Source organism: Carassius carassius, chromosome 39 (genome assembly GCF_963082965.1).
Source record: "Carassius carassius chromosome 39, fCarCar2.1, whole genome shotgun sequence".
Taxonomy (NCBI): domain Eukaryota; kingdom Metazoa; phylum Chordata; class Actinopteri; order Cypriniformes; family Cyprinidae; genus Carassius; species Carassius carassius.
The window spans coordinates 9,105,399-9,130,496 of record NC_081793.1 but is presented as its reverse complement, the minus strand read 5'-3'; the positions used below and the strand labels follow the sequence as shown (position 1 = coordinate 9,130,496).

Genomic DNA, 25,098 nt, shown 5'->3' with positions numbered 1-25,098 from the left:
AATTTTTTCTTTTTTTTAAATCACAGCTTTTCATTGCTAATAAATCAGCATGACATAAAATGTATTTTGAAAAGTATATAAAAAAGTTTGATCAAATAAATGTAGGATCGATGACCATAAGTGACTTCTTGCAAAAAGATAAAATAGTAATGTATCCAAACTTTTGACCTATAAATTAAGAAATGCCCCTATTTTACATTTGAGCCCCTGCCCTGAGGAACTCTCTGCACGTCCCTGATTAGGTGTGTTTCTAGTGTTTTGTCTGTACTGTGGCACATGCCCCCCACCAAAATGTCCTTGTATTTTTATACTATTATGGATATCTGGGCTTAAAATGTCTTTCCTCTGTGTAATGTATAGAAAGCAGCTCACAATCTGATCTGTTTTACGTAAAGTTCTTGATCTCAATCAGGGGCATTCCTCTGACTCTCTGAGATGTTATGGTTTGGAACAAAAAAATATATTTCAAAGTACTGTGTTAAAGTTCACTTAAAATGAACCTATTCAACTCAAATGTATTTGTTTAGCGCTTTTCACAATACACATTGTTTCAAAGCAGCTTTACAGAAAATGCATGTGTCTACAATTTAGAGTGATCTGTTACATTTTGTTTCTTGGACTGTTGTATAAAAATCAATATCTTGTTTGCGGTCGTGCTAATTGGACAGAATAATACTTTTGCTCGTGTGACATTGCTTAAACTCGTTATAGGCTATACACGGTGTTAATTCAGAATAATAGGGACCTTTTTCCCAGTGATCTCAATGGCAAAAATATCTCAGTGTACCGAAATCCAAAAAATAAAATAAAATAAATAAAAATTCATATAAGAAGTCATTCCCCCAGTTGAGGAATTTCTATTAATCATGGTTCGCATCTATCTCCTCAACCATATTTTAACAAAATGTGATAACTCATACTGTACATGAAAGAAAAGGCTACAAATAACAATAGCTGCCAAAGAAAAACAATGCATGACAAAATATACAGACCATTTACAATTACGTGCGATGAACAACAATATAACTGACTGTCATCATTTTTAGAGCCACTATGTACTGTAGGACATATACGCCTGTGGGTGGCGGTAATGTGTAACAGTGTACGCTGCAGCAGACAACTTGCAAGAGAAGAAGAACATCAGGAGGGCTGTTTGAAAAGATCCACAGAAAGAAACTGCGCGTAATATAGTTTTCAATCTCTTGAAAACTATACATTTGACGATGTTTTAATATATCAAGACGCACGATATTTTTAATCCTTATGAGCAAAGAACATCAAGGTAAGATAAACATATTAATAAGTACTCTGATGATACAGCTTTTTGTGGCTTTTGTTGATGTGGTCCATCAATTCTACCCCCTTCTTTTATAGTTAACGTTACCATGGTATTTACGTGCCCCCAAACGTGGATATGTCAAACAAAACTTTCAAATAAAAAAGTACTATCAGACAACATACTGTACCAATAATACCATGCCATATATGAATTCTTCAGCTAGCATGCTTATTAACAATTTTTTTTAAACAAAACTTTTTTTCCCCCTGCTAATGGCAGATTTGTTTGTTTAAATATGTTTTAACAGTGCTGGTAATATATTGAGAAATAAGGGTCCAACTGTGTTAACACATGAAAATGTGAGAAATCAATAGCATTAATAAATAAGATGTTTACAATTACTTGCTAGGTTCTCCAATTATCTGGTTTCTTGTGCTGTAGTGTATTATAAAATCTCAGGAATTTTAACATGTGTTTGTCAATTATTGACCCTTAAAAAAGCAGCTACAAGGAGATTAAGTTTCATATCAATACACCAAAGTGTTGATATACAGCCTTTTTGTCATTTTGCCATCACATTCATTGGTCCATTAGATATGCTTCACATAATACTATACCTATTCACAAATAACCTACTGACAGATTTTGACTATATATAAATGTTTACCTATACATAAACGAAAAAAAAATATACAAACTATACAAATGCTACACATAAACACTGTACCTAAAAACAACTAATCTACTGACAGATTTTGAATATGAATATATAAATACCATAATACCATATATAAATGTTTACCAATACATAGACTGAAAAATAAAAAAATATATAGACTATACGAATGCTTCACATAATACTGTACATGTGCAAACAGAAAAATCGTAGGTTAAGCAACTGGCTGTGGAACAAAGATGATTTGTAGTGCACGAGCATGTAAACACATATTTGAGTCTTATATGGGATTATGTACACACAGTAGTGTGTTTGAAAAGTGTCTAGTGTGCATAGAGGAGAATTGCACAATTTATTTATTTTTTTTTAACTTTCAGACTGTTTTCTGTGCTGTGGTAAGGTTGGTTTGGGGGTTGGAGGAGGGGAGATGGTCCATGTTTCAGTTGGCAGGGGGTTTGTGTGGGGTTTTAGAGGAGGGTGGGGTAATTCGAGTTTAGGGCTTGCACAACCTGGGGGAAAAAGCTGCTGAGCAGTCTGGCGGAGCAGGCTCTGATGCTCCGGTCTTCCTGATGGTAGGAGCTGGAAGAGACTGGGAGGGATGGGTGGGGTCCTTCATGATACTATTGGAGCATCGTGTGAGGAAAATATCCAGGATGGAGGGTAGAGGGGCACCAATGATCTTTGCAGCTTTGTTCACAGTCCGCTGGAGGGTCTTGTGGTCTGCTACACTACAGTTCCCATACCAGACAGTGATGCAGCTGGTCAGCACACTCTCTATGGTTCCTCTGTAGAATGTGGTGAAGATGGGTGGAGGGAGACTTGCTCATTTCAACCGGCAGAGAAAGTGTAGCCACTGTTGTGCCTTCTAGGAGAGTGACATGGTGTTGGTGGTCCAGGTGAGATCCTCTGTGATGTGAACAGATTTAAGTTAAGGCTTAAAATAGCTCATAACTCGCTGATTTAGGAGAAAATCTTAAAAATAATGAGCGTGTCAGTCCTAAATTTAGGATTCCAAAATTTTTGCTCTAAGAGTATTTCACAAATCATTTTATCACTAAACTAGTTTCTAAATCTGTGAACCATTAGGAGTAGTGAAGAGGACTCCTAAGTCATGAAGACCAAGCCACAAACTATCTTGCTTTGAAATGTATACATTTGAGAAACATTTGACGATAATGAGCATTTAAAATGGTATATCGCCTTAATTGCAGAGGTATGACTGTTGTAGAATTTGTCAGGGACAATTTTCCTTTGATTAGCCTATATCCTTGATTTCATTAACCAGTCAGGCAAGAAGTAACAGCTCGTGTTTCACCCAGTTTGGTTTTCTTTTACATGTGCATGTCTTACTATCAGTCATGATTATTCTATTCTGTAAATGAAAAGGCTGTTAATATGCATATTCTAATTCTAAATACTAATTGTTTACAAGAAGCATACATGTAAGAGGCTAACAATTAGCTTATTAATATACTTATTTAATTAGTGACTCTTAGCCAATATTATAAAATATCACTGACAGACAGAGCCTGCCCCTATCAGCCAATCACTGTGTGTGCATAGTTAGTGAACATGCTGACATCATCCATAGCAATGAGGTCAACCCCGTTCTTACTCTAAGCTTAAGACCTTTCTCTATTCCTTAGTAAAAGTTTGTCTTAGCAGCTTTGTGAATTGGTTTTAAGAGAAAACTCTTAGCTAAAAACTTTTACTGCTAATTAGGTGAACTCTGTTAGAAAATGTTTTGTGAATGCGGGCCCTGATTATAAAGACAAACATATTCTGACTTATGGCACACACCTATTTTTCAAAATATTTTATTGATTTACTACTAAAATCATGAAATGTGAAATCCATACTCCGCTACAGTAAATACTTAAAGAAAATTAAATAATTTTAATTTAACTGGCAAAATGCAGTACTACTAGTTGTCACCAGTGTTAAATGTGAACACAACTGAATCTGATGTTTTATTGCATTTCCACGCTTTTAAAATATATCTTTATTGGTCAACAAACTAATTTAGCAATGCATATATATATATATATATATATATATATATATATATATATATATATATATATATATATATATATACACCTCTGCAACTTCTGCAGCCTAAAATGGCACAAGTTCTGTAACTACCCTCTAATTTTGACTGAATTGTTACATTGTGCCACAGACTGATTAAACATGACTATTGGACCTCCGTAAAGTTGGCACCCCATAAAAAGAAATATTGATCAAAACTATGCCACTCGTTTGTGCTAATTTGTGTCGCAAAAACGAACGTTTGTGCTGGTTTGGTGTTTGAGATATTAAAAAATATTTATTTGATCGTGTAACGTCACTCTCCACCCCATGTTGCCTAAATTGTTCAAAATCAGCGCAATTCTTTTGTGCCTTTAAAGCAAACACTATCTGTTTTCCTGACTTAGATAAAACCAAAATAGTTTCGGGAGCTGTGATGACACTCTCCACCCCAGTTAGTCTAAATTGCACAAAACATTCATTTGGTGTCATGCCCAGTCTGTGCCTTCTTAGAAATGACAAACATAATTCTAGGCATGACGTAACTCCACCCCATGCCGTCCAAACTGGTGACATTCATTTGTGCTCGATTTGTGCCAGTTTGTACCATTAAAAAAAACCTTGTAACTATAACCACTTCTTAAATATAACGTAAAAAAAAAAAACTGTGTTCTGAAGGTGAACGGAGGTCTTATGGGTTTTGAAACGACATGAGGGTGATTCATTAATGACATCATTTTAATGTTTTGGTGAACTAACCGTTTAACTAGTAACTAGTTTAACAAGGTTACCTTTGTACAATATCATAATTTTTTTAATAGTAGCCTATGCAATTCAAAGCATATAGCCAGACTTTACAACAACGAAAAGGACTGTTTAATCACATAGTATTTTGCATAATGTTTGTTTTAAATGTGTATTGCATTATGTATATTGCAGATGGTTAGCCTACCACATGAAATTGCTCGACTCTATTTTATCTTTAAGGACTAAGCGTGAAGCAAGGACAGCCAAGTTGTGTTTAAAAATATACACTGCCGGTCAAAAGTTTGGGATCCGTAGCACTTGTAATATTTTTTAAAGAAGTCTCTTATGCTCATCAAGGCTTAATTTATTTAATAAAAAATATGGAAAAACAAATAAAAATAAAAAACAGTAATCTTGCAGAATGTTATACAATATAAAATAATTGAAGAGTTTGGTTCCAAAACACTAAATGCATTTTGATTAATTTGAGTAAAAATGTGTTTTCTTTATCAAGAAAGTGGCAAGATGAAAACATTATTTTCCATTTCAAACTTTCACATAGCATCTTTAGGTTATAATAACAATAAAAATTCAAATCCAGATTTGATTTTCAAAGATTTATTATGCTTTTGTTTTTTTATAATTCTTTCCCCAAAATGCAATAAATCAAGAAAGAATCCTGAAAAGAAGTATCACAGGTTCCAAAAAAATATTAAGTAGCACAACAGTTTCCAGTTATTATAATAAATCAGCATATTAGAATTATTTCTGAAGGATTATGTGACACTGAAGGCTTTGCATCACAGGAATAAATTACATTTTAATGTATATTTAAATAGATAAACGTTATTTTACATCATAATATTTCACAGTATTACATTTTTCCTGTATTTTTGATCAAATAAATGCAGCATAAGAAACTCCTGTAAAAAAACAATAAAGTCGTTCTGATCCCAAACTTTTGACCAGCAGTCTATATTTTAAAAAACAATTAAATTAAATGTAGGCCTAAATGGACTTGAATATCATTCATAACTTAACCTAATGTGTTAAAAATGGCATACCACAAGCTCATGTGAGTTTTTGATTGCAAAATATTAATAAAAAGTCTTACCTCTTTGATATGTATCCATCCATTTCCTTTAGGTTTTTTTTTAATTACCCCTTGTATCCTGACATGCACACATTTAGTAGCTTAAGGCTATTTTATGTCCTTTTTTGTTCTCTTAAATGTCCCAAATTTGTTATTTCTAGGGGGATTAGTAGATGTTAAGTGTTCTAACGGCACAGATCGAGCACAAACAAATTGGAATGATTTAGACTTGAAATTCAAAGGGATAGTTCACCTAAAAATGAAAATTAGCCCATGATTTACTCTTCCAAAAAAGCCATTCTAAAATACAGTCTATATGACTTTCTTCTTTCAGACGAATCCATTCGGAGTTATAAAAAAAAAATTGCCTTCCAAGCTTTATAATGGCAGTGGGTGAGAGTTTCCGTTCAACAGTCCAAAAGAAGTCATATGAAGTGCATCCATCTGTAATAAAAACAAAACAAAGTGTCCCACATGGCTCCGGGGGTTGAACAAAGGACACCTGTAGTGAATCAATGCTTTTTTAAAAATAAATTATATCCATATTTAAAACATGATAAACCGTAATCTCTAGCTTCCGTTAACTGTCATATGTGCGTTCATTCGTGCGGATGATGTAGGACGTATGTGTGGCGCCAATGAGAATTGAAGCAGAACAGAACAAAACAAATCAAAACACCGGTCATAAATTAGAAGTACAAAATGAGGATTATATATATATATATATATATATATATATATATATATATATCAATCAGAGGATTTCGATATATGCCAAGAGAAATTTTGCTCCTGTAAACAAACATTGTTTTTTGTGAGCATATTCTCACCAGTGCATGCGCTGCACATACATCATCCACCCAGAATGACAAGCTACAGAAAAGTGGTTGTAAGTTTTTAAATATGGATATGTTTATTTTATTTAATTTTTTATATATACAGTACAGACCAAAAGTTTGGGGACACCTTCTCATTCAAAGAGTTTTTCTTTATTTTCATGACTATGAAAATTAGGGTGCTCCGATCACGATCGGCCGATCGTTATGCGCATCTCGTCAGTAAAGCCAGTTCTCTAATCAGCGGTAAATTCCATCAGGTGCATGATTTCACATAGAGCAGCTGTTACTACACAGAGCCATTGTTAACTGAGATGCTGCGCAAATCCACGTTCATTTTCAGCGTTTATTTGCGCATCTTCTCAGTTAACAACGGCTCTGTGTAGTAACAGCTGCTCTATGTGAAATCACGCACCTGAGGGAATTTACCGCTGATTAGCGAACCGGCTTTAATGATGAGATGCGCATAACGATTGGCCGATCGTGATCGGAGCACCCCTAATGAAAATTGTAGATTCACACTGAATTAACACATGTGGAATTATATACATAACAAAAAAGTGTGAAACAACTGAAAATATGTCATATTCTAGGTTCTTCAAAGTAGCCACCTTTTGCTTTGATTACTGCTTTGCACACTTTTGGTATTCTCTTGATGAGCTACAAGAGGTAGTCACCTGAAATGGTCTTCCAACAGTCTTGAAGGAGTTCCCCGAGAGATGCTTAGCACTTGTTGGCCCTTTTGCCTTCAGTCTGCGGTCCAGCTCACCCCAAACCATCTCGATTGGGTTCAGGTCCGGTGACTGTGGAGGCCAGGTCATCTGGCGCAGCACCCCATCACTCTCCTTCTTGGTCAAATAGCCCTTACACAGCCTGGAGGTGTGTTTGGGGTCATTGTCCTGTTGAAATATAAATGATGGTCCAACTAAACGCAAACCGGATGGAATAGCATGCCGCTGCAAGATGATGTGGTAGCCATGCTGGTTCAGTATGCCTTCAATTTTGAATAAATCCCCAACAGTGTCACCAGCAAAGCACCCCCACACCATCACACCTCCTCCTCCATGCTTCACGGTAGGAACCAGGCATGTAGAGTCCATCGGTTCACCTTTTCTGCGTCGCACAAAGACACGGTGGTTGGAACCAAAGATCAGACATCAGACCAAAGCACAGATTTCCACTGGTCTAATATCCATTCCTTGTGTTCTTTGGCCCAAACATGTCTCTTCTGCTTGTTGCCTTTCTTTAGCAGTGGTTTCCTAGCAGATATTCTACCATGAAGGCCTGATTCACACAGTCTCCTCTTAACAGTTGTTCTAGAGAGTGTCTGCTGCTAGAACTCCGTGTGCCATTGACCTGGTCTCTAATCTGAGCTGCTGTTAACCTGCGATTTCTGAGGCTGGTGACTCGGATGAACTTATCCTCCACAGCAGAGGTGACTCTTGGGCCCAATCCCAATTCTATTTTATACCCCTTCGCTTAACAGGGAAGGGGGCTCCCTTCCCCTTGTCCCTTGAAACAGAGTGTCAAGGGGTAGGGGAGAAAATATTCCCCTAAGGATTGGGACATCAATACCATGACTTCACACGCCATCATTCGTCGTCTAGCTCTTACATATACTGGTGTGCATTATAAAGCCCTGCATTTCAGCCCGAGCACGACGGGCCCCGACTTATTTATGCCACTAGGGCTGGGCTTCGGGCCAATTTTCACGTTATAGCTCACATGCGGGCTGGGCCTCGGGCCTTTTTTGGGTTATCCTTCTATTTATATTTTTAGACATTAATAAAAAAAAAAAAAAAAAAAAAAAAAAAGAGAAGTTGACGTCGACGATAGAAAAACAAACATAGACATTTCATAGCCTCATAACTTTCATAATCTGATAATTCAACCCGTTATAATTATACTGCATTTCTGTGTCTGCACCTGTTGTTGCGGGCCACGCAGGAAAGAAGAGAGCGCTGGGCTGGCCGAGTTTGAAAACATTGTGGAGCAGGACGAGGATGACGACGATGAAGTACAGCAATACATGCGCCTCAATCACAACATGGAAGGTGATGGACGAGATGTGCTGCTATGGTGGAAACAGCACAAGACCCTGCTACCGCAACTGTCAAGACTGGCTCGCTCTGTGTTTAGTGTCCCGCCAGCAGCAGCAGTGAACATGTCTTCAGCGCAGCGGGAAGAGTGATAGAAGAGAGGAGGACTGGGTTAAAACCTTCCACTCTGGATGCTATTCTTTTTCTCCACGATGCTCTGTAAGAGACTGTTCTAACTTTTCATTTGACTGGACTTTATTGTCGTTTAACTGTTGGAAACTAATGGAAAAAAGAATGGGCATGTTCTGTGGTGCATTTTTGAGGTAAGATAACCTGCAAGTTTGTTTTTAATTAATTTAATTTGTTTAGATTGTAGGCTATTTCTCATTTCGTTTGCGAGCGCTGTTGTGAGCCTGCCTCAGTATTTAATTTTTTTTTTATTTTACTCACTGTGGTTTAATAAATAAACATATGTTAAACTATCTGACTGTGTGATATGCTTGAAGTGTTTCATATCTATGGATTTTATTGTAGCCAAGTAAAGTATTAGCGTTAATTTGAGAGGCTTAATTGATTAAATATGTTTTAGGCTACTCGCTGTTGGCTCGGCTGATTAACGTTAATCGTCATTTTAAAAAAAAATGCTCCAAACATTTTTCTAAATTAACTTGATAAAGAAATGAAAAGAAACATAACACAAAACTGACCCATTTTTTAATTGTTGCAAATAGGGCAGGCTTCTGCTGTGTAATAAAATAAATAAAAACACGGGCTCGTGGTGGACTCGGGCTGATAATTCTGATGAGCTGTCGGACACGGGTCGGGCTAGGGCCTGAGCGTCTCGGGCTCGGGCCTAGATTTGAGGCCCATGCAGGGCTCTAGTGCATTAGAGCCTTTAATTATCATTCTGTATTAATGAGCTGCCCCACGACTTTTATTAAATACAGTTAAATACTGAATCGCTACATTATATTTTCCAGCGACGAGAGGATACAATAGCTGTTTTTAAGTAAACTCACTCTAAAAAGATAAACGCACAGACGCGAATACACGCAACTTCCATCTCTCTCTCTCTCTCTCTCTCTATATATATATATATATATAGCGCCCATCAATATCTACGGCAGTTATCGGCCTGATCAAATATATGCTGTGGCACTATCATGCAGTCTGTAATGATATGACGTTAGCAAATATTAGCGATTTTTTTGCAAACATTTCTTTGAGTAACATGACCGTTAATATGAACTCATAATTGAATGTAACATAAAACAAATGATTACTTTTCATTAAAATCTTTACTTATGCCAAAAAAGCTTACATTTATGTGTCTTTTTGTTCGCTGTAGTAGCCATGTTGCCGAGATAATTCATACCCCATCGTTGGAAGTGTGGTCCTGAAAAATCTTCGTTTGAAGGGCTATCTGGCCCTTCCCCCTCCAACCAAAAGAGAATTGAGACACCCCTACTCCTCCACATGAACGTGCGAAATGGAGGGGTAGGGGAAAGGGGAAGGGCTAAGGGGTAGAATTGGGATTGGGCCTTGGTCTTCCTTTCCTGGGGCGGTCCGCATGTGAGCCAGTTTCTTTGTGGCGCTTGATGGTTTTTGTGACTGCACTTGGGGACACTTTCAAAGTGTTCCCAATTTTTTGGACTGACTGACCTTCATTTCTTAAAGTAATGATGGCCACTCGTTTTGGTGAAAACATTTCAGGTGACTACCTCTTGAAGCTCATCAAAAGAATGCCAAGAGTGTGCAAAGCAGTAATCAAAGCAAAAGGTGGCTACTTTGAAGAACCTACAATGTGACATTTTCAGTTGTTTCACACTTTTTTGTTATGTATATAATTCCACATGTGTTAATTCATAGTTTTGATGCCTTCAGTGTGACTCTAGAATTTTCATAGTCATGAAAATAAAGAAAACTCTTTGAATGAGGTGTGTCCAAACTTTTGGTCTGTACTGTATATATAAATATTATTTATAACATGTAACAGAATGACAGTATATCATATTCCAGGGTGCAAGACAATAATGTACCTTTTGAATAAATTCACCGTTTTCACAGCTTTCTTATTAGAAGAGTCAGAAATCATACAGAGATTTAAATCTGGCAAAGAAATTCTAAAGAAAGACTTTCTCTTACAAAATGTACTTTTATGTATGAAATATTTAGCCAGGTAAAAAAATAAGGTTGAATACATAAAAAACATCTGACTGTTCTCTCAGGAATTATCCCAAAAAAACACTTAGTATGTTTTTCCAGAGATTCTCATTATACTGACAGTACCCAAAAATAAATTAATAAGAGAAAAGTCTTCAGTTTGGTGAGCAATTTACATCAAAGTCATCAGAAATAAACCATTGTAGAAAACACTTTGTAGAATAGCTTCGATGTAACATTTTATAAGACACTTTGATTTTATTGTACATAAAGACTTTCTGAGGTAAAGTCCACACTCTTTCCCAGTTAATGTTACCTACATATCTGTTCCAATAAAAGACAGCATTAGGGCAAGAGACTACCGGCTTGGAGGGGCTACGATTTGGATCGATTTGGGCAACATGGGGTGAAAAGTGACGTCACACGGTAAAAACAAATACTGTTTAATGTCTCGAAAACCAAACCAGCACAAATGTAAATTTTTGTGGCACAAACATAGCACAAACTAATGGCATCGTTTTGGTGATTACTTCTTTTTATGGGGTGCCAACTTCACAGAGGTCTTTTTTGGAGCTTTTTTGTATAGATGTAGTCAGATGACAAACATCGGTTAATCATCTTATTTAGAAAAGCATACGAAAGTGGCTCCAACCAAATGGCAACAAAAAAATCATTTCATATGGGTCTTTTTGCTGTTTACTTTCAAGAAGATTTGACCTGATACCAATGGAAAAATCTGATTGGTTGACATCGTACAGTCGTGCCCAAAAATTTTGAGAATTACATAAATATTAGTTTTCAAAAAGTTTGCTGCTAAACTGCTTTTAGATCTTTGTTTCAGTTGTTTCTGTGATGTACTGAAATATAATTACAAGCACTTAATACGTTTCAAAGGCTTTTATCGACAATTACATGACATTTATGCAAAGAGTCAGTATTTGCAGTGTTGGCCCTTCTTTTTCAGGACCTCTGCAATTCGACTGGGCATGCTCTCAATCAACTTCTGGGCCAAATCCTGACTGATAGCAACCCATTCTTTCATAATCACTTCTTGGAGTTTGTCAGAATTAGTGGGTTTTTGTTTGTCCATCCGCCTCTTGAGGATTGACCACAAGTTCTCAATGGGATTGAGTTTCCAGGCCATGGACCCAAAATTTCAACATTCTGGTCCCCGAGCCACTTAGTTATCACTTTTGCCTTATGGCACGGTGCTCCATCGTGCCAGAAAATGCATTGTTCTTCACCAAACTGTTGTTGGATTGTTGGAAGAAGTTGCTGTTGGAGGGTGTTTTGGTACCATTCTTTATTCATGGCTGTGTTTTTGGGCAGAATTGTGAGTGAGCCCACTCCCTTGGATGAGAAGCAACCCCACACATGAATGGTGTCAGGATACTTTACTGTTGGCATGACACAGGACTGATGGTAGCGCTCACCTTTTCTTCTCCGGACAAGCCTTTTTCCAGATGCCCCAAACAATCGGAAAGGGGCTTCATCGTAGAATATGACTTTGCCCCAGTCCTCAGCAGTCCATCCACTATACTTTCTGCAGAAGATCAATCTGTCCCTGATGTTTTTCCTTTCAGATGCGCTCACACCTGCCTGCTGCCATTCTTGAGCAAGCTCTGCACTGGTGGCACTCTGATCCCGCAGCTGAATCCTCTTTAGGAGACGATCCTGGCGCTTGCTGGACTTTCTTGGACGCCCTGAAGCCTTCTTTACAAGAATTGAACCTCTTTCCTTGAAGTTCTTGATGATCCTATAAATTGTTGATTTAGGTGCAATCTTAGTAGCCACAATATCCTTGCCTGTGAAGCCATTTTTATGCAACGCAATGATGGCTGCACGCTTTTGTTTGTCAAGTCATGTCAAGTCTGCCATTCTAACCCAATCAGCCTGACATAATGATCTCCAGCCTTGTGCTCGTCAACATTCTCACCTGAGTTAACAAGACGATTACTGAAATGATCACAGCATGTCCTTTAATGACAGCAATAAAATGCAGTGGAAAGGTTTTTTTGGGATTAAGTTAATTTTCATGGCAAAGAAGGACTATGCAATTCATCTGATCACTCTTCATAACATTCTGGAGTATATGCAAATTGCTATTATAAAAGCTTAAGCAGCAACTTTTCAAATTTCCAATATTTATGTAATTCTCAAACCTTTTGGCCACGACTCTAAATGCAACCACTGAAACACAAAAGACTGCAGAGTATACAACAATTTGTAATATGCATGCAAAATGTGAAGCTGCTGTATTTATAGTTCATCATGATTTATTGATGAAGTGTAATAGTCAACTTTTTTCTTTTGCTTGGGGCCGAGAATTCAGTTCACATAAGACACATTTACATACATACAGTTCAGGAGATATTGCTCAAAATGCATTTAGCTTTATTGTAGCTTCCTAATTTACTATTCAGGACCAAACAACCATCCTGCCAAGTTTCAAATCTCTAGGTCTTTTGGGCTGCCGGATGCAGTTTTGGGGTATGGTTTGTAGCAGTTGAGCCCATAATAACAATAATATTTAATGATAATTAATAAATCAATTCAGTTATTTTTGAATACCCTCGTGGATGAACTGACATGCATAAAAACATTTCTCATCCTGTTTCAGATCAAATAATGGCTGGAGAAATTTCAGGCAGTTTGAGAGGTCAATCCTTCTACCTGCATGTTGTGAAGAGACATCAGTCCGTCACACTCGCTGACATCATCAGCCGTCTGGGAGGGGTGAGAGATTTTATTTTGTCATTCGTCTGCAAATGAAGGACAAAACAGGGGTTGTAGTAATTTTTTCCCTGTATGCACTGTGATGTTAAATGGTGCATCTCATCCTGTCTGTTCACTGTTTCCTATAGAAAGTGGACAGTTTTCTCACCAAGGATGTGAATGTGATTGTGACGGGAATTAAAGAACCTCAGAGTGATTTGCAGGTGGATGGTTCATGTACTGCAGGGGGGAAACAAAGTGGAACCCCCAAACCTCTGGTATGTATGCAATTCTTAAATTTTGTTCTTGTCTAGGTCTAGTATATAGTTTGATGTGCTATCAGTAGATTATTTTAGGAGCTTTTCATGCTGAGTTCTGGTTCCTCCCAAGGTTATTTTTGAAAACCCAAACATTCCGGCAGTTCTTTTTTTTTCTTGCCACAGTCACCTTTGTCTTATTCACAGAGGGTATGAAGGCTTTTATTTTCTTCAAAGCTGCTTTAAATTATTAAGAAAATGCTATAGAGGTGAATTGAAATCTCTCTAAAAGGTTCAAGCAGGGAAGTTTAGTAGCTAATAATGTCTTTTAAATGTCTTTTTACCCTCAAGCTTTGTGGCAGTCGTGGAAAAGCATTACTGGAAAAAGCAATCCACAGAAATGTAAGTCCACACAGAAAATTCCCTTTCTTATTTATTTAACTTCAATGCAATGTGTTTGTGTGCATGTGTCCCTGCTTGTAGTCTCAAAATTAATCCTCATTTACATTGAAAATTTGTTAAAGTTATAGGATTTGACAAATGTAAAAAAAAAAAAACTGCACTACAGGGCTCCAGGCTAACATTTGAGAGCATTGGCACTAGCGCCACGACAGATGTGCCAGGAGAAGATTTGGTAGCGTTGAATTTTTTCAAATGCATAATCAAAGAATTTTCACTTGTGCTTTCTGCCCTTTGAACCCAACTGTATGTTGTACAAAATATATGGTAGCCAATACATTTATCTGATGTTCCAAACATGACAATAATGTATAGTATAACAAAAAAAAAATTTCTTGCTGCCTTTTAAAAATTGTACGTTTTTTTTTTTTTTTTTTTTTTTTTTAACGAAGCGATTCATTTTTTTGAATGGAGCGTGCTAAATATTGGATAAATCCAATCTGACCCCTTCAGATGATAAAATACTTTTTTCTCAGTCATAATGATTTCTGGATTAATGTTAGGACCTCGCAGTTCTTTGACTTTTGACTTTTATTTGTTACTTTTGGTTGATTGTTTTTGGTTGTTTGTAGGAGAAGTATCAGAGCAGTGCGCTGGCGAATGCTCGTTTGTGGGGAGTCAAGGTCTACAATGTAGATGGTATCCTTTCATTTACCTGCTGTAGAGGCCGCTCAACAATATTATATATACGAGTCACATGGGCTGACTTTGGAGTGGCATTTTGGAAGTTTGACAGCCCCATTCCTCTTTCACATTCATCATACTTAAACGTAAGGATATTTTATATTTTTAAGAATTCAACCATTTGTGTCAATTCAAAAAGTCAAAATGGGGTTGGGAATGACATGCAGTCACAAAGTAAAGACAATTTCAGTATTATATGACCTTGCCAGTGTTATTTTTTTATTTTTTTATTTTATTTTTTTAGTTGTTTAACCACTTCAGCTGTTATTTTGATTTTTTGAGAATTAGGCATATGCAATATTGGACCCACCGGTGGGTCCCCAGAGTTGATGTGGTTAATAAGAGAAGCTCAGAAAAAACACTTGGTTACGCAAGCATTATGTTAAGGATCATGTAAGAAAATGTAAAAAAAAAAAACCTATCAATAAAACTACAGCATACCTGTTCCTCTCAGTACTCATGCAGTCTTATACCGACTTACAATAAGTCAACACTAGAGAGCACCATATGTACCGTTTGATTTTACATTTGAATGAATGTGGGATTCTGCTCATGGACTCTTTTGTGAACCCCTGTTATTAAATAAGTTAGAATCACAGTTAAAATTTGTACTGTACTGTGAGTGTTGTTTTTTCTTAACCTCAATGACAGAATTTCTAAAGTTCATCAATCATCTAAATGAGAAAATGAAGATAGCTAAGGTAATTTAATTAGTTTTTAATTTTAATTAATACTGTTATTATGAGTTTCTTATCAAAATGATTTTCTTATTCACACTAATTTCACCCTTTCTTTCCAAACAGAAAAAAAGAAGCAAACTAACAGCTCCTCATGTGAAAGGTTTGTCAACTACTTACACATGTCCTACAATTGTTTTATACTAAATATAAGTCTAGCTTTAATATTTTTTTTACACCTCTGTACCTGAGAAACGTGAGTGTAGACGTGGCACATGCTCTGGAGCATTAATACATCTGTGTCTTCACACAGCTGGAGTTTTGAGAAGTCCTTATCTGAAAGTGGAGGACTCCAGTCGGTGAGTTTTAGAGCTCATTCTCTTAACTCTGCTTTCTGTTTAGATGTTAGTTTAGGTACTTTATACTGTATTTCACACTGTATTTTATTTTAAGTGAAACAATAGTTTGTCTCAGCCTCTGACGGTGTGATCAGATAATGAGTCAAGAAGTTGTCAGTTGTAGCTGATATCACTTCTGGTTCATTCATGGCTCTGAAAATAGGAAGTCAAGTCTTGTATTGTGTGTACAGTATTTTTGTGCGGTGTGCTCTGTAAATAAAAGTTTTCTAACAAAAAGTGCAAAGTAACAAGTCCAAAAAAAGAAAAAAGCACAAAGAACTTCTATAGAGATTTCTCTCTCTGCAGATTTCAGACCTTCTTTTCTCTGTAAATTAAGGGTGCACACTATTGCTGAAAAACACAAGTCAGATGTCCATATGCACAAAGGCACAGATCCCTAAACAAGATCATATCTGCAGATTTAAAAAATTTTTGTAGAAGCATTTTTTAAATTTGAACTAGCACCTCATGACTACACGTTATGTACGAGTAGCTGCTAAAGACACAGGCACAAGTGGAAAGTACAAAACATGGTGACATTACATTTTAAGTGAATATAATGGCCGATATATTGCGTCACTAAAAATGATTGAGGTCATGTACATAAACACTGTTTTAGGTTAATTATCAAAATGCATGCCGCACGCTTGAGGCAGAAAAGGTATCGGAAAGGTATCCTTTCCCTCCACTGCTGAGGATCTGTGTGCACAGAGCAGCTCTTGGCTAATGAAAAGAACTATTGTGTTTTGAGTCTGTTTGACACTGCTGTCACAAATTGATCCTATAAATACTAGATCCTGGGGGATATGTGTGATTAAGCCAATGTTATACATTATGCAGTACATTAATTTTTTTACATACCAAAAATACTACAGTGACATGTAAACAGTCAGATGAAATGTCATTTCAGCGTCCTCAGCAAAAAAAAACACAAATACATTTTCTCATACATTTCATTTTTTGGCTGGACATCAGATTTTCTGTATATTTGCATGACTTAAATCCAATAACTAACATGATATGATTTTAATACTTTTACATGCATAACTATTAATTTCTATCATGGTATTGATTTTACTCAGAACTACAGAAAGTTATCAAAATATTAATTTACGAATTTAGCAGATTTGTGTCATGAGTCCGGACCCGGTGTTCCTCCCTCTCACCCCCAGAGGGCGCCACTTCCCCATCTCCCGGACTCATTCACCGTAACACTATACACCTGGTTCACTCTGTACACCTGTTGCATCCACTCACTCACTTACACACACACACAGCTGTTCCCCATTTGTTCACTAGTATATAGTTTTGTCTCACACACCACTCTGCCTGCCTGGATTATTGTATGTCAGTTGTATTACGTATGTTTCTAGTGCTTGTGTTATTTCGTCTTGTTCCCTGTGATTGTTTCTGCTTTGTTTTTGCCGTGTTGGCTTTTTAGTTCTCGTTTAAAATAAATTGTCTCTTCCCTGCACTTGGACCCAGACCTTGCTCTTTCCACGGCGCCGTCCCTACCGCACCGTGACCATTTGAAGGCCTAGATGTTTCAACCATTTCTTATGTTAGAGGATGATGCAACTGAACCTAGAACCTAGACTGCAACAGATAATTATTTTTGAATACAATATCTTCAATATTTTGTTACAGTCACTATGTTCATGTGTGCACCTTCACTTTAATCTCCCAAAAGCATTCATTACTAGTTTTTGATGCAAGGATTGCTTTACTACGAAGTCTGAACATTTTATCCAAGTTAAGTTTTGCACAACAAAACAGAAGTATAAATACCGAGTCATCACAGTTATAATGTATTACATGCTTATATCAGCTTATTTAGTTCTTACTTCACTGTGTCCTCCATGGGAAAACAAAGTTAGAATTTGTCTAGAAAGAGTATATTTCCACAATGGATTGATTTTAGCTCAGAATTTTTTAGTTCTACATTTGTATGGAAAATTCAGTAACACTTTATTTTAGGGTCTCTTAACTAGTTGCTTATTAGCATGCATATTACTAGAATATTAGCCATTTATTAGTACTAATTAAGCACATATTAATGCCTTATTCTACGTGACCTTATTCTACATCCCTAATCTTATCCAATACTTACACTTAAAGGGATAGTTCACCCAAAAAATAACATTTTGTTCATCTGCTTACCCCCAGGGCATCCAAGATGTAGGTGACTTTGTTTCTTCAGTAGAACACATACTGAGATTTTTAACTCAAACCGTTGCAGTTTTTTTTTGTCTTATAATGGGTGTGAATGGGAATCATGACTAAAACATACAATAAAAAAAAAATAAACAAACAAAACCAAATTAAACTTTGCAGCTCATGATGATACATTGATGTGAAAAGACACCAAACGATCGGTCTGTGCAAGAAACTGAACCGTATTTATATCGTTTTGTTTTTTTTTACCTCTGATGCTCTGCAGTGCCTTTATTTGCCACAATTCCCATTCACATCAATTTTAAGACTGACAGACTGCAACGGTTTGAGTTAAAAATCTCAGTTTGTGTGCTATTGAAGAAACAAAGTCACCTACATCTTGGATGCCCCGGGGGTAAGTTTGGGTGAACTATCCCTTTAACAACTACCTTACTAACTAATAAGAAGCAAATTAGGAATTTATTGAGGGAAAACACTTAGTTAATAGTGAATAAGTGTTCCCTATTCTAAAGTGTTACCGAAAATCTATATTGCTGATAGTCTACTTATTAGTGTGGATGTAGCATATGTGAGTCCACACTGTATTAAAATAGCTTGAAATATTTGGTATCATGTCATGTTAAATCTCCATTCAGAATTAGTCTTAAAAGTTAACTTTGTCAGTTACTTTTATAAAAACATAGATTGGTCTAATCTGATTCCAAAAAGTATGCCTTGAATAATTGATCAGACTAGCTTATTAATATAATGACTGTATCATGAAACTTGTCTCTCACCTAAAAATAATTAATAAAAACAATTACATTTTTACACTGCAGGATATTTAAAAATGAAATGTTGAAAATAAACATTGATTTAACAAAAGAAAAGTTTGCACTAGTTACAGCAAATCACAGCACGTTTTCCCTCATTCAAATTTTGACATTTTAATCTGAAATATTACGAAATGTTGGTATCCATTTGTCATCTACTTAAATATTTCCCAATTTAAATGTTGTTCAAAGATGCTTTTTATTTTGTTAATCCTTATGGTTTTGGTTTTAAACAGGAAGTTCAGACCATTCTATGCACAGACTCTGAGTTTCCCAATGATGAGTTTTTCAGGAAAATTTAGCCCTTTTGAGCCCCTCATTCCTCGGCAGTCTGGTAGAAGCAAGGATGTAGATTCCAGCAAGGACAGTTTTAGGTATGTTCTTTGTGTTTTGAGAAGTTGGAAATCAAATCTACATTGTCACTTTAGCCTGTAATTTGTTTTGTTTTATCAGGAAGAAAGAAACCACTAGCAGCTGCCGTAAGTTGCAAGTGCCACTTACTGCAAGCGCCCCACGCAGACGCCCAACTAAGAAAAGTTCAGGCTATTGTGAGTGCTGCCACGTGGTCTACAAAGACCAGTATGAAGTGAGTCAATTTGGTTTTTTGTTTGGAAAAATTTAGTAAAGGACAAAAAATTCTGTAAGATCTTTACATATTTACTACAAGGCACTGTTTAATATGCAAACTTTTTATTTAATTTTTGACATCAAATCCTTTTTGATTTTTAGCACTTGCTGTCTGAAATGCATCGTTCTTTCATTCAAAATGACAGTAACTATGCTGTAGTAGACCAACAAATGGCTGCCATGGTTGCTAGCTTTGTTTGTAATCCAAATCTAGAAGTGGATCCAACGCCAATCAAGTAAGGGGCAATTATACAAATGCTTTTTTTGCTTTAAAGCAGTTCACATGATATGTTGACTTTTACTGTGTCTCGTTGACAGTACAACATTGAGTGTAAGACTTTTTCTCAGTATTCACTTTGTTTATTCATTTCCCTCAGGTCCTTGACAGGCTTCTCTCAATTAAAATTGTGTAATTTAACTGAGATGGTGCAGAATACTGTCAGCGAGAATGAAAAATCTCTTCAGACTCCACTGCATCAAGAATGTGATCGTCTACTGGTGATTACTGACAATAGAGTAAACCTCTTTCCTAAACCTATCCAAAGTCCACCTGGTCAACCAAATGCAACCTTGCATCCTACAATGCAAAATAACTCTCCTGATCTTGGCAATGTCAAATTAGACCTCTACATCAGCTGCACCACAAATGTTCAGGACTTTCAATCTGGTGTTCTCTGCATGGATATAGTACCACATCACATTCCTCCAAAATCCCAGTCAATAGAGAAGAAACCCAAAAGCCTATCTTCTGTCATACTTTCAGAAGCTCCATTCAAAATGCTCACTCTAAACTCTTCTGGAGACAACAAAATCCCATGCATAATCTCTGGTGGTAAAAATGTTCCTGAATCTCAGGAACGATGTGAAGGTGGTCATAATCTACATGTGTTGCATATGCGAAGGGATCTTACACGTGGTATTCCTAACACAGTCAACTCTCGAAATCAAAAACCTGACTGGGATCAAGGTTTAAAAATGTGCTCAAAAAGCCTCAAAATGCTACTCCAGCGAGGTGAAGATGATAATTCTGAAAGTTGTGGCCAGTATGCGTTGGACCATAGAAAGTTGCCTTCAACAAAACAGTCACTGAAATCAGCCCAAGATATTTTTTGGCCTCCAGAGTTAGGCATGACTTACTTTTCATTTCCACATGTTTTACTATTTCCACACTTGTCAGATTACCCATTTTCTATAGTTTGCTTAAAAAAGCGCTGCAGGTCCTTCACTCCAAGTCCAAAACTTGCCAAGAGAAGAAAGATTAAAGAAAAGCCAAACCCAATTCAGGGGGGTTGCAGTGATTCCTGGATAAGACGGTACTCATCTGAACTTTCCACCATGCCATGTTTACCGGTCTCCAAGGTGGGTTTTGCAACAGAGATGAATAATCAAACTGGAGGTAGCATACTAGCAACCCATGAATCACCACTGAATGAGTCATCTCTTGTGAATCAGATCCCAACACAGCCTTCCCTAAAATATTTTACCCCCAGTACCCATTGTTTGCCACATAAAGTTGACCAACAGGACAGTGCTGCAAATCAACCCTGTGTCCATGTTAAGCAGTCGCATGAATTGTCTCCAATCAAAGATTCAGTGGAATCCCAAATAACCACTTACTCATCTGATTTGGACCCTCCTCAGTTGGTTCCATTTTTCCACGAAGACCATCAACTCCAGCGCCACCCGTTTCATGATCCTCCAGAACTGTTACCATTTTTTTACCATACACCAGAAGATACTTTCCATACATCAGTAAATAAAGCTTCAAACAGCTCATTCCTGTCACACTCTGGAGCCTCTGTTTGCACTGAATCTGCTCTCCTCCCTAACCTCACGTGGTCCATGGGCTCTTCTGAATCAGATTGGGATTCTGGCCTGTTGTCAGGGTTTGCGGCTGGAGTTCCTCTTCAGAATAAAGGGGCACATGATGACGTGAGTCTGTTATTACAAAAGCCACACACTGGAATGCAGGATGGGAGCTATACATCACGGTTGTGTTCCATACTGCAACCATCTTGATTCACATCATTGGGATTGAAGTTGCACCAATCCAACAATTGTGACTGTTGATGAATTCAATGTTAAAGCATTTTCCATTCTTAGTAGTCCTTATTTTTCAGTTCTACAATTAAATTAAGATGACTACCACCATTACTTGTGAAATAAGACTAATGAATAATGAATTAATTGTTTGTTTTTCATAAAGAAGATTTTATTGTAGAGGTGTGCCTAAATTTTGCAGCTAATGTATAAATAATTTCCTATTTTTCAAATATGTTCTATTCATTAAGACTGCCGAAACTGGATAATGAAATCATCTTGTCTTACATCAATATTGATTTATAAATTTTTCTTACGAATATTGAACAATGTTTGTCTCTCAGTATGCAATATCTCACCAAAACCAAAGAAAACAATTAGTTTTAATTAACAGCTAGCAAGTATTTCATGCTTTTCTCTTCGAGTGACCTCCATGACTTCACTTATGGCTCTCTCTTGCCCTGAGTGTTGACCATGACTTTTCAGCGGAAATATCCGGGAACATGTGCTGGTATTGAGAATTTAATGAGGCTTTGCTGGAGGGGCATTATCGAATTAGTTTAAGTGCTGCGTCTGGCCTCGCTCCAGTTTAGAGGCAGTGTTGATGGTAGAACAATGCCTTGGTGGTTTTTTGAGAACATCCAGGATAGGATACACTCTGAAGGCAAAAATCATTTTTAAAAGACATTTCAGATTTCCTGTAAATGTGCATCTATTGTGGCGGCATGACTGGTAGAGTGGGGAGTGTTTAATTATTTAATATCAATATTAAAGTCATCTTTTAGTGACAGAACATTCCTATTACAGAAGTTCTGAAAGGAGTATATAGAGCTTGTACCACTGATGTAGAATGACTAAAACCTTGCACTTGAAGGATTTTCAATAAGAACTAGAAATTAGCTTTATGAAGGCCTTAAGACAGTTATACGTGTTTTAAGACAAAATCCTTAATAAATGTAGAGTTCTACAATAATGTTTTATTATTGTTATTTAGCAGTATCATGAATTGTTTTGATATCTGTACACTTGTATTTCAAAAAGCTGTTTACTTCCATTCTAAATGCTAAATCAGCTAAGACAAATGGTAAGTTTGTGTGCTTCTTTAGGTAAAGCATTGACTTGTTTTGAATTGAGTTATCCCCTAACCTTTGCTAGTCTGTTTACTAGTTTCATCTTTCTTTCTTTCTTGCATGTGATATGGTAATAATATGGTATTTTTTCAAATCTATTTGATGTAATTCAGTCATTCTGTGGGATGCTGTATCATACAAGGAAATGCACTTATTTTGACCTTACATTTCCAGTGTGATGAATGATTGAGAAGCAACCAATCAGTGTTTTTAACCCTCTGGGCTTCTTCGTAAATGGGTCACACTTAGCTTCCTCCCGCCCGAAAACGGGCGAAGCCTTAAAATTGTACTTTACTTTTTCCCAGGATAACCAATCCAATATATTTTTGTTCTATAATGTTTTCTGATTATTATTTAGAATTTTTAGATTTTTTTATGATACTTTGCATTAATTATATAATTTTTATGAGCTATTTTTTCCATTAGAATTAATATATCATTTTTTTTTTATATTTTTTTTTTAAAAAAAAATTCAATAAATGCAGCATTTCACATCAAAATAAAGTGCCAGCCTAAAAAAAAAATGTTCCAGGAGAAGAACTTCATCTAGTGGCTTTAAAAAATAGCCACTTTTGTGTAATGTCCTGTACCAGCCTGTAGGCTGTCTATAGCTTCCTATATATCCTATGTAGAAAGGCTATTTGATTCCTTTTGTTGTTTTAGACATGATTTCTCTATCTTATTCGTTTTTTTTATTTAGATATACATTTAGATATTCTAAAAGATGATTACTTTATTTTCTTAACAAAAATGTTTAGATAAGTATCAGGTTTTGCATTATGATTACAATCAAACTATAGCATTTGGTTAGAAAGGGAACACAATGTGTGTGTGTGTGTGTGTGTTGCATTTGAGCGAGAGTCTCTTTTTGTATTTTTTATTTATTTATTTTTGCATATTCTCAAAATTTGCTGTTGCAGTCTTACCAGTCTCTCTCTTTTTCTCTCTCTCTCTCTCTGTGTGTGTGTGTGTGTGTGTGTGTGTGTGTGTGTGTGTGTGTGTGTGTGCGCATTTGAGCAAGTTTTTTTTTTTCATTTATTGATTTTATGTGGAATATTCTTCAAATTTGCTGTTGCAGTCGCCAGTTTATCTGTGTATGTGTGTGTGTGTGTTTGTGTGCGTGGGTGTGTGTGTGTGTGGGGGGGGGGTCTTATTTGCACTCTTGATGTTCTAGAGTGTCACCCCTTCATTGCTGTACACTTTTTTTCAGCACAGTTGCTGATCTGTAGCTTGTACCACCAAAAGTTTCTTTGAGTTTTCCTATTTTTTCGTATTTCCCATTCATTTCCTATGTCGCCCGTTTTCGGGCGGGAGGAAGCTAAGTGTGACTTTTTTTTTTACGACCCTTTAACATATCAGAATCATCTCCTTGATTTTTTTGTGTGTTCATATAGGTAATACAACAAAAGTCACCAAGTTTCATACCCATCCGATGAAGCAAAAAAATTAAACATTTCAAAACGTTCAAGTTTTCGCCCGTTTTCGGGCGAAGAAGCCCAGAGGGTTAAACATTGATTTTTTGACTCGCTGTTTGATCGAGCAATGAAACGTTAAGACATTCTTTTTCTAACTGGACGCTACTCAAAACATACAATGCTATACTTTTAAAATGACATCCATACTGCATACTCCTTTAAAAACTAGTTTTAAAATGTATTTAAAAATATATAAGTAGGTAGCATGCCATTAATCCATTCTGCCATAGTTCTGATTTAAAAATAAATAAAATGATGCTTACAAAAGCTATTTCTATTTCCCATATTAGTCCCTGAATAATGTGCCACGTGCTGTTCACTATATAGTCTATGTATGCTTCAGAGTTGAGATGAGCATCATGGTTTTATGAGTAACTAAAGATTAGTGCAGATCGATTTAGTCCTCAGGCATGAGAGAAATCGCTGAGGACAGGAATATTTGATATGCTTTTAGCTCTCGGATGACGTCGGGTTCTCTCTCCAGGACACACACACACAGAGAGAGAGAGAGAGAAACATCAATCTCACTTTTAACCCACTTACAAAATGATACAATACTCGATGATGTATTGTAATCGATGATATATGTTGGCCTATATTTTGGATTAAATAATATTTAATTGTAATTATATATAGAGAGAGAGAAAGAGTCGTTACTGCAGCTATAATCTACTGCATTTTATGTGAATGTTGTATATTATAATATGTAATTGTGTCTTTTTTAAACGTGATCTTTGTTCCAGGTTACAGAAGTGGAATATCTGATGTTGCATGAGTGCGGTTTG

General features: G+C 36.4%; 1 protein-coding gene across 1 annotated transcript; it reads left to right on the top strand.

The window, feature by feature from the left end:
- The first annotated feature begins 1,116 nt into the window (after positions 1-1,116).
- On the top strand, positions 1,117-21,604 carry dbf4b (DBF4 zinc finger B). Its single transcript, XM_059530173.1, has 14 exons — positions 1,117-1,282; positions 13,485-13,600; positions 13,729-13,857; positions 14,188-14,238; positions 14,868-14,934; positions 15,631-15,680; positions 15,783-15,819; positions 15,970-16,015; positions 19,278-19,415; positions 19,495-19,627; positions 19,771-19,904; positions 20,046-20,789; positions 20,886-21,027; positions 21,530-21,604. The coding sequence occupies exons 1-14, from the start codon at positions 1,264-1,266 to the stop codon at positions 21,602-21,604; spliced, it is 1,881 nt and encodes a 626-aa protein (XP_059386156.1). The 5' UTR covers positions 1,117-1,263.
- Positions 21,605-25,098: the final 3,494 nt, after the last annotated feature.